Below are 18828 nucleotides of genomic sequence, written 5' to 3'. Positions count from 1 at the left end.
TTAACTCTGTTTTTTTTTTTTTTTTTTTTTTTTTTACAGTGGCAGTAGAAGCACATTACGCAGTTGCTCCTGAATAAAAAAAAAATGATTAAGTTATTGTTTTTTTGAAATAAAAATTTTAAAAGTTGTATATATATATATATATATATATATATATATATATATATATATATATATATATATATATATATATATATATATATATATATATATATATATATATATATATATATATATATATATATATATATATATATATATATATATATATATATATATATATATGCCTAAACTTTTGTTTAAAAACGAAGGCTTTATTTCCTAATCCTCAAATTAACATAATCCTCATTTGATTTTATTATTATTTTTTAAAATTCAATGTCTATTTAGGGTAGATTTAAGGGTTGCTTAAAGCCCGCGAACATCCATGGTCCTAATATTGTGACAAATAAAGTACTTTTTTCATTTTTAGTAAAATAAAGTTTTTTTTTATACAAAAAATATTCAAAATAATAATTTTTTTAAAACGAATATTATTTTTGAAATTTTTATATAACTTTTTTATTTCTTATTATTTTATGATATTCAGGAGCTATTCATGGGTATTAAGCAACCCCTAAAAAAGTTCTTATTCAAAAAAATTTTAAACCCAGTGTTATTTATTTATAATGTACTTTTAAGGGGTATGGTTTTTTAGATTTAAAAAGTTCTTGTTTAAATAAATTATTTATATCTTTCATAAAATATTTTTTATAAATATTTCAGAGTTCAGAGTTCTTTAAATGGGCGTAAGGAATTTAAATACTAAAAAGACTGATACAGGCAATCCTTTAAAATGGTTGTATTATTCTATTGAGATTAAGAAATGAATTTTATAATTTAAATTAAGAAATAATTTTTTCGTCGATTTTATTTTTAACTATTTCCTGAAGTCAATCTTAACGTATGATTATTCCAGAAAGAGTTAATCTGGCTTGACCTATTCACAGGACAGTTTCCGCAACAATCTGTAGGACATCCGGAGTCGTACGCATGCGGTTTATGGACAAAGTATTTACATCAATTATTTCTTCATTAAAAAGCAGAGGCTACGAACAAGCTACATACAAGCCTGATTTTTAGTATGCAAATTAGTTTATTTCTTGTCGCATATATGTTGTTAATAAGATGAGGTTCAACGCCTTATTTGAAAAAGTTGAACTATGTCGAGACTAGCTGATTATTTTTGTGTAGTTGGCGTTGAAGATGTTTCTGATAACTTGATAAGTGAGTACTATACTATTATTGTTTTTTTAGTTCTTTTTATTATACTTATTCAATATTTCTATTTCCTTATAAAATACTATGCTTAAATAATTCTGGTACATAACAAAACTCTCCTAGGACTTCAAAATAAGTTTCTCCTAAAAAACTATAAAAATAAATGAGCTCATATAATAGTTACATTAAGTCTCCCTTTTTAAGTTTCTCCTAAAAAACTATAAAAATAAATGAGCTCATATAATAGTTACATTAAGTCTCCCTTTTTAAAAAAACATTTTTTTTTAAAAAATATTTTTCTAAAAAAGCATAAGTAATCATTTCCAAAGAATTCTTTTTATAATAGTGTCAGCAAATTCCACAAACGTGTGAAAATTTACAGTAGTTAAGACATTTGCGACTTCTTGTAATTTAATTTTTGGTATAAATTGAAGTTTTATTAATGTGATCTTTCATTTCTGATGAGTCTTTATTGATGTAACACAGTGTAAAATGAGAAAAATTTTTGTCAAGGGATTTTCTACTAATTTATATATATATATATATATATATATATATATATATATATATATATATATATATATATATATATATATATATATATATATATAATATATATATATATAATATATGTATATATATATAATATATATGTATATATGTATAATATATATATATATAATATATATATATATATATAATATATATATTATATATATATATATATATAATATATATATATATATATATATATATATACATATATATATATATATATATATATATAATAAATATATATTAAAGCTTGTTCTGGAAGCGAGTGCAATCGCACTCTATTTCTGGCTATGCAAATTTTATTTAGTTGCGACAACTTGGCCACAGTATTTTAGAGGTTTTAAGAACATTTAAATTTATGTATGTTCGAAACTATTTGACACGCTAAAACAATTGAATTCGTAAATAATCTTTTGTAGTTAAATGTTTGTAATATTAGCAAAGTGCTTTTAATCTAAGTGATGGTTTACTATTATTGATCGTTTATAAAAAAAAAAATTTTAATTATATTTTTTAAATTATATAAATTTATATAAAGTTAATTACTTAAGTCGTTAGGAAAGTTTGTAGAACTTCATCTGTAAAGATACAATGAGACAGGAAATGTTTATTAAAAAAGTTATTTAAATTTTATTATATACGTTAAAAAAAAATAATTAAAAAAAGGAAAAACTTAAATATCAAGCATATATTAAAACCCCTGCTCTACTTGGAGTTTCAGCACAAGCCATATCCGATGAGTTGGTTTAAGTTCATGGTAACCAAGCTCCAAAATATAGTACAGTTGCCAAGTGGGCTACTTTATTTAAAGATGGTAGAGAGAGTCTCGAAGATGATCCTCGCTTAGGGCACCCTCGAACCACGTATACAGCTGAGAATATTGAACGTGTGCGAGCCATTATTGAAGAAAATCCGCATGCAACACATGATATAGTTGAAGCCCTGACATCGATTAATCGTTTTACAATTAACAAAATCATTCACAACGCACTTAAAAGAGATAACTAACATCACGTTGGATACCCCACAAGTTAACCAATCAAAATCGCGAAAAAGAATAGAGTTGAGGCATGTAAGGAAAATTTAGCCCTTTTCAGAAACGGCCCATGGAGACTATGTGATATTATTACAGGGGATGAGTCGTGGTTTTATTTGAGACAAGTTAGACACAAGTCGGCTAATGCTAGTTGGGTCGGTGAAGGTCAAAGTCCAAGAACTATTGTAAGATGCGACAGGTTTCAGCCAAAAAACATGTTCTACATCTTCTTCAAAACAACAGGTGTTGTTCATTTGGGTTATGTTGAAAAGGGAGACACCATTACTAGCGAATATTATATAAAAGTTGTTTGAAACCTCTTATAACAGGCACTCAAAATTTCAAATTTCTCCATGATAACGCTCGACCCCATGTGACTGAAACTGTCACAAATTGTCTAAACAAAGCTGGAATTACAATAATTCGCCACCCACCATACTCACCAGACTTAGCTCCATCCAATTATTGGCTATTCGACTTGATAAAAAAAATCTTGATGAGGATACTGACGTCGAAAGTCAAAAAACTCGCATAACGAAGCTACTTCAAAGTAAACCCAAAGAAGAGTATAAAAAAACGTTTGATAAATGGCTTGAAAGGATGCAACTTTGTATAGATAACGATGGACATTATTTTGAACATTTGATAAAATAAAATTTAAAAAAACTCTTCTTTTTTTTCTTTATTAGGGGAGTTCTACGAACTTTCCTAACGACCTAAGTATAATAAATAGTATATAAATAATAATATAGATTAGTTTTTTTCTTTAAATGTAAGTCTTTTAAAAATGTTTGCATGATTGATTTTTAAAAATAAGACTTTCAACAACAACTGCATTTTCAATAAAATTTAAAAGATAGTAATCATCAAAGTTTATAAAATTAATAATCAAATAAACATGCTGGAGCTTACAGGTGACTGAATATAAAGAAAAATATATTCAAAGTGAAACATACATTTATACAAAGTGATTTATGGGTAAACCAGCACCATGCCTGCGGTTCATATAAAATAAAAACATACAAATACATTAAAAAGCCTACTCGTTAAATACATCAGCAGTTTTGTGAAGCAGTTCCGCTTCCTCTTCATAAATATGTTTTACCTTTTTAGTTTAACCATTAAAGTTTGCTTTATAATAATTTGATGCAATGAAAATGTGCTTCTAGTTTGCAAAAGACAAAATAAAATCATAATTTACTTAGAATGTAATATGTTTTTTATATATTAATTTATAATATATATTATAGTAAAATAAAGCGACAGACTTAAGTAAAATATAAAGTTATTAAATTTATATGTAGTGTGCAATTCGGAAACTGGTCATTATGGACCACTGTTTCAGGTGCCTAGCGCATTGCGGAATTATTTTAAACATAAAGACATATCTAAAAGAAATTGTTGTTATAATATTTTTATAGTAATGCAACAATTTAATTATTTCTTTTATCTTACTTAAGAAAAATTGTTTTTAAACTTATATTAAATATATATTTATATTATATATTGCAAACTTTGCAAAGCATGAAATGGTTATAAAAATGTTTAATTTTTTATTTATTATATAATTCAACTATCGTTAGTTTTATTAGAATCTTGTTGAAATAAAACATAAATACTTAAATAAATAATTGTATTATACAAACCTTCCTGGGAAGCGCGTGCGGTCACACGCCTTGTTTGTCCTCATTTAAAGTAATTTATTTAGATAAACTGACCACCGCAGTTTGCATTTTTTAACTTATAAAGCGTTTGAATAATTGCAGCAAAAATCTAAACTTATCTACTAAGAAAAAAAAAAAAAACAATCCTAAAAAAAGGAAACAAAATTGTAACAAAATATCAAGTTTAAATTAAATTAACTAGAAAATTTAATAATTAAAAACAGTAAATAATAAAAAAAAGTTTTAATAAAATATTTTACAACTTTTTTATTCTTTTTTTTAGAGCCATTGTTGAAAAAACATCTTTTATAACGATTTAAACAATTTAAAGTTTTGATATGCAATTTATTCACAAATTTTATCAGTCCATATAATTAAAAAACTAATTTGCTATGTACGCTAGAACTATAAGAAATTTTGTCAATTTTTTTAATTACATTTATTTGTTTTTATGTCTTTTCGCTTTTAAAAATGTTTTCTCTATATTTGGCGTTTTTCCTTATAGTTATATAATAGGAAAATAAGAAAATAAATTTTTATTTATTTGTAAAGAAATTAATAAATTTTGTAATGACGGAATAAATCAAATAAAAGAATTTACCGCATTTGATGCATGTCTGAAATGGTTTTTTTTTATAATGCCCAATATCCAAAAAAACTGTATTTAAAAACTTAAAAAAAGTTTTAAATAGGCTTCTAAAAATTTTGTTAAAAATGTTCAGTAAATTAACAAAGCTTTCGGAGCATCATTTCATTTTTTTATATGAAAAACTTGTTTAAAAAAAAATTTTTTTTTACAAATAAATAGAAATTAGTTTTCTCGCTTTCCTGTGCATTGATAAAAACAGTAAAGTTTAGCAAAGACATTTGAAAAACAAATTTAAAAATTGTCTGTGTTTCTAGCGCAAATTATAAAGTATTTCCTTAATATACTGACAGAAAAAAGTTGTGAAAAAATTGTATATCAAAAAATATTTACTTTTTTCCTCAACTTGTATTATTTTTGGTAGTGAAAAATAACAAACCCCTTAAAAATAAAGATAAAAAAGGAGTAAAATATTATTAGGTATATTATTTTTTTGACAACAATTTTCCTTTTTTTAAAATCCAATTTTTTAAAAATTATTTTATTTAGATTTTCTGTTTCGTTTAATCTTTCTTTTCTTCTGATATTGCTGTTTTATTCTCTAGTTTCTTGTAGCTTTTTTTTGCAGTGAGTTCTTAAAATGTTTACTATATAAAAATGTGGTCAAGTTGTCTAAAAAAATTACTATAAGCGTGGACAAACAAGGCATGTGAATGCACGTGCTTCCCAGGAAGGCTTGATTACACACTTTGATAAATTGAAGAATGTTGGTTTCTTTACTAAACAATCATTAATGGTAACTTGTTACTTTTATAAAAGTTTGCACTTATTGAAATGTTCTCAAAGCATCTAAAAAGCTGTGGCCATGTTGTCACAACTAAATATTATATATGTGGTCAGATATATAGTGCACTTGCCCCCCTCCCTTTTCCTGACCATGCCTATATATATATATATATATATATATATATATATATATATATATATATATATATATATATATATATATATATATATATATATGTATATATCCAGTTGGCGTGACGCCACTTCGTATTAAAAGTATTGTTTTTAAAATTAACCATCTTGAATTGGGGGAAAACAAAAAAAATCAGTTTTTTTTTTTTAATAATTCACCTCCCCAAAGCCGAAAAGGCCACTACAGATGAGGAGGCTACTTGTGGTTATCACCCTCTCTCAACTCTATAACTCCGAAACACGAACCTTGACGAACAAGGCCGCTGCGCAGAGAAACAAGTTGAGCGCGGTACTACCAGGGACAAGGTGGGAATCAAACTCGGAACCGCTCGCTTATGAAGCGAGCGCTCTACCACTACACCACTACCGCATAAAATATCCATATTACCGTGGTGGGGTAATATGGATAGAATTTTTGTGTGGTGTAATGTAATATGGATAGAATTTTTGTGTGGTGTAGTTGTAAGTGGGGTAATATGGATATATTTTTTTTTAATATAATTTTTTTTTAGTTAATAACTACCATAAAAACTTTTATTATTTTTCTTTACATTCAGGGTGTATAGAAAAACATAACAATGAGTAAAACATAAATATATTTTAAATAACTAATTTACTAATCCATTTTTAACAACACCTTTCATATATCCAAATTACCCCACTGGTGGGGTAATACGGATACTCTTATTATATTTGATACATATATCACACTTATTGCTTTTCACGTATTTAAAAAGTCAAACTATATTGGTTATGTCTAGTAGTTTTCTTTTTATTACTGATACAGTCTTCTTTTCAGCTTTATTCTACTCTTCTTCATGCAAACTTGCGATAACATCTTGTGCTGTTAAATTTCTCCCTTTTTGAGCTAGACATTATCTCTGCTTTGTTTTGAATTCGCAAGTGCTGCCAGTGTAGGTTGACTTGGGCTAGGTGTAAGTACAGAATCAATTGCTCTCTGCAGGTTTTTTACAACATTTTCTTTTTTGCTAGATTCATCTACTTCCTTGTGCTTTGGTTGCATATTCACTATCTTTTTCATAGGTTTTTATTTGTCAAACAGGGTAAAGACCATTACCATTAAAACCACTTTTCAGGAATTTGCTATCTCTCTTACTGACAAGAGCTTTTAGTAAAGTTGGAAATACAAACTTGTCAACATTTTTATGTCTGCTTTCTCTTAACCAATTTTTAGGATTTTTTTTCAATGGGATTTCAATGGAGCAAAAAAACCAACATCAAGAGGTTGTAATGTGTGACTTGTGTTCGGAGGTAAGCAAAGTAAAATTATATGATTGTCCAAAGCCTTTTTAACAGTAAAATATGTTATATGGCTGTTGTGTCCATCACACAGCAGCAACATAGGCAATCCTTTGCATGTATAATAAACCTGTCAATCCAACTTTCAAAAATATAGTCCTCCATCCAACCTGATTTCGTTATGCCATATATTGCATTTTCTGGGCCATTTTGACACCATGCATCATAAAGGTGGATGGCTTTGTAGATGACAAAGGGAGGTAGACACTGGCCATTTGCTGACTCACAAAACAGTACAGTATACATTGATTTACCACATGATGGAGCAACGTAATAGGCTGATTTTGATGTTTTACAAACAAAGATTTTTTCTGCTGTAAGATCTGTATGTAAACCTGTTTCATCTAAATTAAATATGCAATGTGGTCTATCCAATAAATTATTATCGTTTAATGTCTTCTCATATAACTCAAAAAAATCTGTTAATGTTTTTAGAGAAAGATCATTAGCTCGTACTTTTGTCAAAAGTTCAGGTTTTCTTTTTCCAAGACCTGCATTCCATCTTTTTTCAGAAGACATGCACCAGTCTTCCCATGGCTTGTCATCTTCGAATGGAATTTTTTTGCTAGTAAATGTTATATAGTATTTAACCATCAGTTTGATATCTTCTCTATTTTGTGGAAAACCCTTATAAGGTAAATACATCAGGGCTTCTACTAAAAGATTTTCCTCAGTATTATTTAAAACAAACCCACAACCGCTTCCAATTCTTTTGTTATTCCTTGGATTTGATCATGGGATCGTCTGTATAATGTCCCATAAAGAATTCCAGAAGACTTTGATACATTGTATACTGACTCTCCTTCCTTAACAAGCTATATGGCAGTCATTAATTTGCTGTGATCATATGTACCAATAGTCTTGCATTAGTATTCACAAGGCATAATAATTTATTTCAGTCATATTATTTTATCTAAAATATTTTAAAACAAACTTTAATTATATAAAGTATATAATTTAATTATAAAGTAAAGAGGAATACAAAAATAAAATATAAAACATTTAGATGGGAGTTAAAATTTTACCCTAGCTATTCAGGGGAAACAAATTTGAACTATAATCTTAATGCAATAGTTCAGAAGCATTATATAACTATTATAAGCATTATAACTATTGAATGTAACTGAAAAATGTATAATGCTATATTAAAAAGCAAAAGTGAGCATATTTATTGAAATGTCATGTAGCTTTTGATTTTGTTATAAAATATTATAATGTTAATAGGATTTTATATATTTTATATATATCCACTTTACCCCACTATTATTTTACCTGCATATCCATTTTACCCCATTTTAGATTTTTGTTTTTTTATCAATATGGGTTAGAGAACTTATAAATTAAATTTTACATGTTATTACATCATGGTCCAACTAATAAATATACATCGTTAAACTTCTATAAGTAATGTTACTAAAGTCTGCAGATAAAAGTTTTAAAACGTAATGTTTTTTATACAGTGCTTCCAGAAAGTATTAGCGCACTCGTATTTTTTTTACCTAAGTAAACTTTGAATGAGTGTAATTCGAAAACAATAAAAGGCTGATTGATAATTTTTTTTAACTTATTCATAAAATAAAGCAAAAATACTAATTGTCAAATATATAAAAGATATTTATTTAATATTATCTTGAATTTAATTGGAATACAATAAGAGTGTTAAAAACCATATTAAAAAAGTGTGCAAAAGTATTAGCGCACTAACAGTTTTTTAAAGATTCAAAGAAAGTTTAATATTTTATGTGACCACGTTTGTTTTTAAGGCATGCCAAGACTCTACGTGGTTTAGAATCTATAAGTTTTCTGATTAATTCTTGTGGCACTGTATTCCACAACTCTCGCATTTGCATTTTGAGCTGCACCAAGTTAGTGGGCTTGCTTTTTTGTAATTTGCAGTCCATCCAACTCCAAAGATTCTCAATAGAATTTAAATCAGGTGAGCAAGCAGGCCAAGGCATTAGATTTAACCGTTTTTCTTCCATGTATTGCTTTATAGAGCCTGCTCTGTGGCAAGGAGCGTTATCTTGTTGAAATTGCCAGGTGGAGTCAGCCTTGAAAATGCCTATTGATGGCTTTAAATAATCTTCTAATATCTCTCTATATCTATTTTGATTAAGGCAATCAGTGTAAAGATGCGCCAGTCCATTGCTAGATCCAGCAATGCAGTCCCAAATGCTAATTGAACTTCCTTCTCCTTGAACTCTTGACATGATAAAACGAGGATTATATTTTTTGTTTTGTATCTCCTCACGACAACCCTTTTCTTGCAATAAAAAGTTCAAAATTTGACTCGTCTGAGAAAATTTCTTTTCTCCATTATTCTACCGTCCATGCAGCATGACCAGAGCGACTTTTGTCTTTGACTGTTCAAAACTCGTTATAGTTTTTGAGCGTTGTTCTAACGCTGCATTTACTGATTCCAAGTTGACGTCCGATTTCTCAATGGCTGAGACTACTTTTGTTCAGGCCAACAACTTGCCACTTTGTTTCAACTGCTATGCTCCTTAAAACCAAATTTTTGTTGTTGCAATTTTAAAGTTTTAACTAACTGTATTTCTAATGATATTTCAGCCATTTTAATTTATTCTTCTTATATTTTTTATTGACTATTATTAATGAGCAGAGAGTTTTTAACAAAAATCAACCAAAAATGTTTTTCTCAAAGGAATTAAACGAGTGTGCTGATACATTTTAAATGAGTGCACTAATACTTTGGCTCGCTTAATTTCAGACATTTTTCCGAGTAGTCATTAAACTTCTTATTAACTCATAAAAAAAAACAAGCAGGTTGACAATATTTGACATTACAATTAAATTTAATTGGTTTTACCTTTCATTAAAAAAAAAACAAGTTCAAAATTAAAATTGCTTTACAATTTATATTGATTTAAAGTTGTCTATAGAAAAAAAATTACGAGTGTGCTAATACTTTCTGGAAGAACTGTATATATTTAAAGTAACATGTTTTACATATAACTATTCATGTGAGTCATATATATCAATCCATATTATCCCACCCTATCCTACTTAAAAGAAAGTGGTTGAATACAATAAATCGTGCTTTAAATAGTATTGCATGTAGCAAGCAATGGTTTCCTTAATTGTTTATGCTTGTTCGACACACTTTATTACTGGTGGGTTACTTTTAATTTGCATCTTAATTTAGTACTGGCTAATAAATATCAAAATATCAGTACTTTTTATACCCTAAAATATCCAAAATAATATGCAGGCAGCAATGTAGGGCGTCATTTTATTTAAACAGAGTTCTAAAAGTATGTAAAAATAAAGTAAAATCACCTAAAAGACTTATTTTGCAGAAATCTATTTACTGTTTCTTTTGATTAACTTTCAAAGTTAATCAAAGGAAACAGTAGTGATCAAGTCTGTTATCTTAACACAGATAAATGGTATTCTTAATACACAGTAATTCAAATAGTTTTCATTAATGAGCGATGAAATCTGAATTTCTTGTGCCCAGTTGATTCTTATTTATTTGAACTATATAACTTGAAAAATAAAATTTTGAATCCACTAACATTGAATTATTTCAACGTTAGTAGACTTTAAAGTTTGCGTTCTAGGTTCTCTTATTTTGTTTCTGTATTTTTTTTTTTTTAAATTTTCACTTCTAGCAAGGCTGCAAGCAACCACTATTCACACTGGCCCTCAACAAATTCAAGATCAATAAAAATGTTCAAAACAACATTTGACTAACATTGGTCATTGCTTTTAGCAATGAAGTTTATCTGCATGTTGAAGTAGCATACGACATGCATTGCCTTCATAAACCTCACCCTAGACAAAAGTTACGAATTAACTAATTTTGATGTTATTTAGTAAATACTGTCTCTAAGTTTTTTATAAATTCTCACCTGGTAATTTTTTAAAATCACTTTAAGGGCCATAGCAACCTATGCATGGGCCATAGCAACCATAGCATGGCTATTTCTCTGCCTAAAAGTGGGGTAATTCCCTTCCAAAAACATGATTGACAAATCCTTGTATTAAATATAATTCAGGAAGAGGACATTTAGCTATAACTAACATAGAATCTGGTTCGTTAAAAAGTAGAAGGTTTAGTGTGCTAATAGTGTTTAGGGGATCTCTTTTTTTTATTTCTCCTAATAGCTGAAACTGAATAAAAAATGTATTAAGTGTTTATTATTAAACAGGTATACAGATTATATAAGTTAACAGATCATACATTGATAACAGAAAATTATTTAAAACATAATATTGTTTAATTTTGTTCGCAAACCTGCACATCTATTGTTCAAAGATTTCAAAGAAATATCTAAATTGCAGTTTACATCACATATATTTTCTTCCTCTTGTGTAATTAATCCTCAGAGTGACCGTAATTTAACATAGCAATATGGACAAGGATTTGTTGAAGTGGCTGTCTGCAGACCATTAACAAACAAAATTAATTTAAAATCAGCTACAAAAGCAAAAGGAATCCTATCTAACCTAATTAGATTAAACAGCAATTTTATATTTTCATAATATTCTTTAATTTGAGGTACAATACAAAGCATTATTAATCTGTGAACACCTGTTAACTTTCCTTTTTTGCTAGCTGTGCTCCCTTCAGAATACAAGGATCATTTTTCGTTAGGAAAGCTCAGTTCCTCCAACTTTTTAAACTCTTCAGTTTCATCCTTGGTTAATTCACGATTTAGCTCTGGGTGATAACTTTCTGGTAAAATTGTTGTACAACTTTTTAGAAAGCCCTGGCCTCCGTCAGCCTTTACCTAAATTAAGCAGATTTACTTTTGAAAATTATATTACAAATTAAATTTTAATGTAAATATAAAACACAATGGTACCTTAATGTATACTTTTTCATTAATCTCTCTAGCTATCATCACAGCATCCAAAATATCTTGTGAATCTGCCCAACAAATTATTCACTTTGCTTTCTCTCTAGAATCACCCTCTACATCAAACATATCTTGTATAATCTTTTGATAAACATTGTGTAAACTTTTCAAAGATTTAGATTTTTCTGATGCCTGTTCTCTGTGATAGGCAGGAACAGCCTTTTTACCTATATTGTATCTAATAAAATTAGTAAATTTCTCCATCACATTTGAAGATACTCCAGTATTTACCTGAAAGTTATTCAAGCCTTTGCTTGAAAAGTTGACTTTTTTGGCTATATCAGGTTTTAAAATGATTTGTGATTTCTATCTGTCTTTTGAATGAAGCAAATAATTTTTTACTTCTATAATCTTTTTGATTAATGTGTTAGTTTTAAGTAATGAATTTATTAACTGGTCTTTTTCTTTTTCTGGTAAGGTTTTGTTTAAAATTTTTTAAATATTTTCTGCTGATTTTGTTTGCTTGCAATAATTGGACAGTTCCTTTCCAACTTCTGATTTGCAATATGAACAAATGAATATTGAATTTGCACCTTCATTACCTATAAATTTTGAATAGAAATATCTCTCTCTTCGTTTATTTTTATATTTATATATAAATTATGTCAAAGCTTATAGTATTTACCTGAACAAGATTTTAAAGAAACCTTCCTAATTCCGGCAGCAGCAAGTAAACCACTATCTTTAGTAAAGTCGATCTTCATTTATAACCTCTTCCTTTAACAACTGTTTGATGACCAATATACCTTGCTGTGATGCATATATAGCAATTGCATTGCCTTTCTCCTCTAGTTCTAGTTTTTTTTATTAACAATATGTCTTCATAGTTTGGCAATTTAGGCATTTTTCTATTTTTAATACCTTTGTTTTGCTCATTTAGTGTTATTCTGCAAGTACCACATATACTAAGAGGTATTTGCTGTTAACTATGTCAAAATCTGAATTTATATACATTTTAATTCATTCAGTTATTTTTTATGTTTTTGAAATTATTTTTTTCCCACATAATGCACACACTTTTACAATAGATTCATCATAATTTGCTGATTTTTTGGACTTATCTTAAGTATAATACTCAATACTTATTTTTAAAGACTTAGTTCATAATTTTCCAAAAAATAAAGATGTCAAAGATTTTTATAATAAAATAAAACTTTATTATTATATGCATAAATAGTATCGCAGTTATTACTTCTCACATTTGTTGTCATTTCTGATTTTAATTACTTGATAAAAGCTCAAAATTTTATTAATTTAGGTTAATAGAGTTCTTAGCTATTTAGTAATACAAAATTATTTTAATTAAAAACCAGAAATAAACTCAAAGGATCTACTTATCCTATCAAGTATTTAAACCGGACATTGACATTTTTAGGAAAAAATGGTCAATTTGAAAGTCATTTTAAAATTTTGGACAAGTAGCTAGGATTTTAATTTTAACAGATTTGTGATGTACAAAAAAAGTTCTTAAAGGATCTGTAAACAGTTTTCATTGACATTTTTATCCATCTTGAATTTGTTGAGGGCCAGTGTGTATTAGAGTTGGAAGTTATAGGAAGTGAAAAGATAAAGTTTATAGAGCAAGATAATGATTAACAGATAACTAAAAAGATTGCAAATTATATAAATCAGGAAAACAAGATAAAGGAAGCAAAGCTAAAAAGAGATGCAACCTTAGAAGATGCTAATTTTGCAATCGATTTAATATATGGTTTCCAAGAAAGATTGGTAGTAAGAGTTAATCCTAGAAGACAAAGGGTAGATGGCTCATCCAAGATCTATATTATTGTAATAACGATTAGTTAAAAAAAATTTTTTATCTGAGCTAAAGTTAACCAACCACTAAGAGCCCTTTTTTTTCACCAGAAGTGAGGCCTTTTTTAAGCTAAAATGCCCCCTCCAAGCAATCAGAAAGTGTTGGCATCTCATCAAAAATAAATGATAGTATCATTAGCAAACAATGCTACCTTAGACGTGAAAATTTCTGGGAGATTGTTAATTTAAATTTTAATAAGTATAGGGTCAAAGATAGAACCTTGAGGAACCCCTGAAGTTACAGGAAATGAAGAAGAGTGCTGTTCATCTAGGACAACTTTTATACTACGTTTAGTAAGGAAGGATTAAATAATCTTAAAAATGTTACCGGATACACTGTAAAAAGTAAGCTTATGGAGAAGACCAGCATGTCAAACTTTATCAAAGGCTTTAGAAATATGTAGAGCAATAGTCTCTCCACATCTATCTAATGCATAATAAAACCTATTAGTTATTACCAGTAACAATCAGCAGTAGAAAAATAAGATCTAAATCTATATTGATGATTAGAAAGTATGTTATTAGATTCAAGATAAGAGATTAAGTGTTTATTAAAAATTCAAAAACTTGCTTATGATATGAAGAAGATCACTCTCCAGATTTTTCGAAAATAAGGATAACAGGTGCTACTTTCCAGCAAGCTAGAAAACAAGACTCTGATAAGTATTTGTTTAATAGTTTTGAAAGTATAGAGGTCAGCTCTGGAGAACACTTCTGCAAGACTCTAACAGTTATGTTGTCCAGACCATAAGCTGTAGAAGAATGCAGTAAATCACTTAGATACAGCAGCTGGAATGATCTAAATGCTAGGCAATGGAACAACCTGTTTGTCGGCTATATTAGGTAGAATGTAATTATTGGAATCAAGAGATAAGATTTATAAAAAATTCTTAGCACCCAATTGAGCGTTGTCTTTAGATAAGGTGATAAAATCTAAACCATGCAAGAGAGGTGGAATAACAGATTTGCCCTTATTACTGTTAAAGGTTCTCCATAAGTCTTGGAAGCTTAATTTGTGAGATGAAATACAAGATTTTGTGACCTAAGAATAGCTGTGTTTAGCGACAAAACCTTTTTACAATGGTTTCTTTCAATAGTAAACAGACGTCTATTTTCTGTAGAATTGTTTTGATGATGTATATGGAACGTTAAGGTTACAATTTGAAATTGCAGCAGCACAATGAGAAAAATTTCATGAATAAGATCAAGGCTTGACTTGATCTTATTCATGAATTGTCGAGTGGAAATAAAAGGTTCCATACCAGCCTTAAACCAAGAAGTTTTATAAGAAGCACATTTGTTAATAGAAAAGATAAAAGATTTCTACCCAAGGTTGCATAGACACAACTTATATATGCAAATTACATACCTCATATTGATATATTACCCTTATATACTTTAATTAAACCCTATTATTAGCCGCAATCAGCCTTTTCCATCGGTACATCACTAGCGCAAACAAAGTTTTATTTAAATTCTAAATAAAATAATTAAAATTTAAACAAAAAAGATATGTTTCAATTAACTTCTAAATAATATATTACAAAAAACCAATGAAAAAGCGAACATTTTATTAATATTAAAATAAAACAATCAAAATAAAAATGGCAAAAATGAGCATTTTAATTAAATTCTTATCGCAAACCTATTATCTAAAAAGTAAAAAAATAACTAAAATAAAAATAGAATAAAGAACGTTTTAAATTAAAGATAATTAAAATAAAATGATAACACAAAGGTTTTTTACTTTTGAATAAAAATTTTCGAAAAACCTTTTTTCTTTTTTCCAAGTTTTAAGCAAATGACGACATTTGATCATTTGTTGTTTAACTGCTAGTTAAACAACAAATGATCAAATTGCTTAATTAAATTGCTAGTTCAGATGAGCACTCTGACGTCACACTATAATAGACTGCTGTCGGAGGCTTTAGTACATACATCGACTGACTAATAGCCTGATCCACAGCGGAGTGCTGCTACATGGACAGGAATGGCGTGCAATCGCACTCTGTAACTGACCACGCTAATAATTTTTTTCTTTACATTTTGACCACGGCTGTTTTAATGTTTTACCAATTTAAATACAATAAAAAAATCCTTACGTTATGAATAAAAATTAACCGTTGATCTTTTCAAATGTTTTTATTTTACGCAAAGGCTTTATTAAACATTATAACTAATATTTTATTAAATAAAATATTAGTTATAATGTTCATTAAAAATAAAAGCATTTTGTGTAAATTAAATATGTAAATTTTTTTTGGTAGGCATGTCATTTTTATGACAAGTTTAAACATTTGAAACTATTTTTTCATGTCTTTCTAAAAATCTTTCATGAAATTACTTTTTTTAAATACTTATGATTAAGTTTAATTAAAATCTTTCTGTTGCAATGAAATGATTTAATTGCTTTATTATTTTTTTGTTCTATTTTTTCAAAGAATTATTTAAAAAAAATTTGTTTTTTTTAACTTGACTTACTTACGTAATGATTAAAAGTTACTATTTTAAAAAGACAACGATATTGTTAAAAAAATTTTTGCAACTTTTTAATAAAAATACAATTTACATAAAATTATACAATTTAAAAATATTATATATTTTTTATTTCAATAGTTTACTTTCACTTTTTAAACAAACAACAATTTAAATATAATTTGTTCATTTATTAAACAATCATTAGAAGTAATTTGCAAAAGCATTTTATATAACTTTAATAAATGTTTTAAGAGATATGTTTCAAATAAATTTATTTCAAACGCAATTAAAAACATAACAAAAAGTAAATTTCACTTCGAGTTTGAGTTTTATTTTAAAGCTTATTTATTTTCTTTTTTGTGAGGAATTTTTTCTTTTTCAGTTTTTAAAATTTTTTTCATAGTTTCCAGACTTAAAAAAACAGACTTAAAAACGCTAAGCTAAACTGTTTAGCTTTGCAATTCTTTTTTCAGCGTATTTCTGAAATGTTTAAATCATCAAAACATCTAAACAGTTGTGGTCAAGTTGTCAACAAAAAAAATCATCTGCATGGTCAGCAATAGCATTCGATCGCATGCCGTTCCTGTCCAAACCTGCATGGATATTTTTAAATATATTTTATATATATATATATGTAATATATATATATATATATAAATATATATATATATATATATCTATATATATATATATATATATATTGTAGTAATTGTGTGAATATTTCTTGTTAAAGAGTGCTCAAAGTAGAGCGATATATAGTAAAAAATATATATATATATATATATATACATGTAATATATATATATATATATATATATATATATATATATATATATATATATATATATATATATATATATATATATATATATATATATATACTATCACCTTAAAAGACCATAAAGAAAACTTTCAATCAAAACCTGCTTGCCGTCTCATTAACCTGGCAAAAAGCGAAATTGGAATAATAAGCAAAAAAATCTTAGACATTACTATCACATACTTAAGAAATAGCCTAAAAGTAAACCAATGGAAAAATACCACCGACGTTATTAATTGGTTCAACGGCATAGAAGACAAAAATAGTTGTTTCTTCATCCAATTCGACATAAATGAATTTTATCCATCTATAACTACAGAAATATTTAATAAAGCCGTTTCCTTTGCAAAACAACACACCACAATAACAGACAAACAACTTAGAATTATAGCACATAGCCGAAAATCCCTCCTCTACTACAACAATAACACATGGATAAAAAAATTGAACCATGAAAGTTTTGATGTAACAATCGGCAGCTACAATGGCGCTGAAATTTGCAAACTTGTTGGGATCTACATTCTCAACGAATTATCTAATATAATTATAAAAACTGACATAGGGCTTTACCGTTATCATAGCTTGTCGATAATACGCAATTCTAACGGCCAAGAAATGGAGCGAATCCAAAAAAATATAATCCAAAAGTTTAAAGAAGTTTGATTTCAAATAGACATAAAAACAAATCTTAAGTCAGTTAACTTCCTTGATGTAACTTTCAATTTAGCCCAAACCACCCATAAGCCTTTCAAAAAACCCAATGATAATCTTCAATACATCCACATATCTTCTAATCACCCACCACAAATTATTAAACACTTACCTACTTCAATATCAAACAGACTATTGCAAAATTCCTCCAGCGAAGTTATATTTAATCAATCTAAAAACGAATATGAACAAGCACTAAAAAATAGCGGATACAAAAACTACTCCCTCAAATATCAGATCAAACAAAAAATACCCCAGAAAAATCGTAAACGCAATATCATATGGTTCAACCCCCCATTTAATAAAAACAACTCCACAAATGTTGCAAAAATGTTCTTGTATTTACTAGAAAAAAACTTCCCTAAGACACACAAACTTCACAAAATCTTAAACAGAAACACTGTAAAGGTAAGCTACAGTTGCACTGAAAATATAGAAAAATTATAAAAAACCACAACAAAAAAATTATCTTCCCTAGTATTGAAAATAATGATCCAAAATGCAACTGCCGAAACAAAGCAGAATGCCCTCTGAATGGTAAGTGCATATCCACAAATATTATATATAAATGCATCATCGCAGCAAAAAACCAACCCAGCAAAATTTATATAGGATTAACGCAAGGTGAGTGGAAAACCAGATACAACAACCACAAATCATCATTCAACAATATTAAATACAAAAATTCTACCGCCCTATCAAACTATGTCTGGGATTTA

General features: G+C 27.6%; 1 protein-coding gene across 1 annotated transcript in view; it reads left to right on the top strand.

The window, feature by feature from the left end:
* The first annotated feature begins 981 nt into the window (after positions 1-981).
* The window catches only part of LOC100203539 (myotubularin-related protein 13), a 95095-nt gene continuing 77248 nt past the window's right edge, over positions 982-18828 (top strand). The window contains exon 1 of the mRNA XM_065791595.1: positions 982-1266. Within this exon, the coding sequence (XP_065647667.1) occupies positions 1203-1266 (64 nt within the window). The 5' untranslated portion in view covers positions 982-1202. The remainder of the gene's footprint in view (positions 1267-18828) is intronic.

Source organism: Hydra vulgaris, chromosome 02 (assembly GCF_038396675.1).
Source record: "Hydra vulgaris chromosome 02, alternate assembly HydraT2T_AEP".
NCBI classification, from domain to species: Eukaryota; Metazoa; Cnidaria; class Hydrozoa; order Anthoathecata; family Hydridae; genus Hydra; species Hydra vulgaris.
The sequence above is the reverse complement of the archived record's forward strand: the minus strand, read 5'-3'. Positions and strand labels throughout refer to the sequence as shown.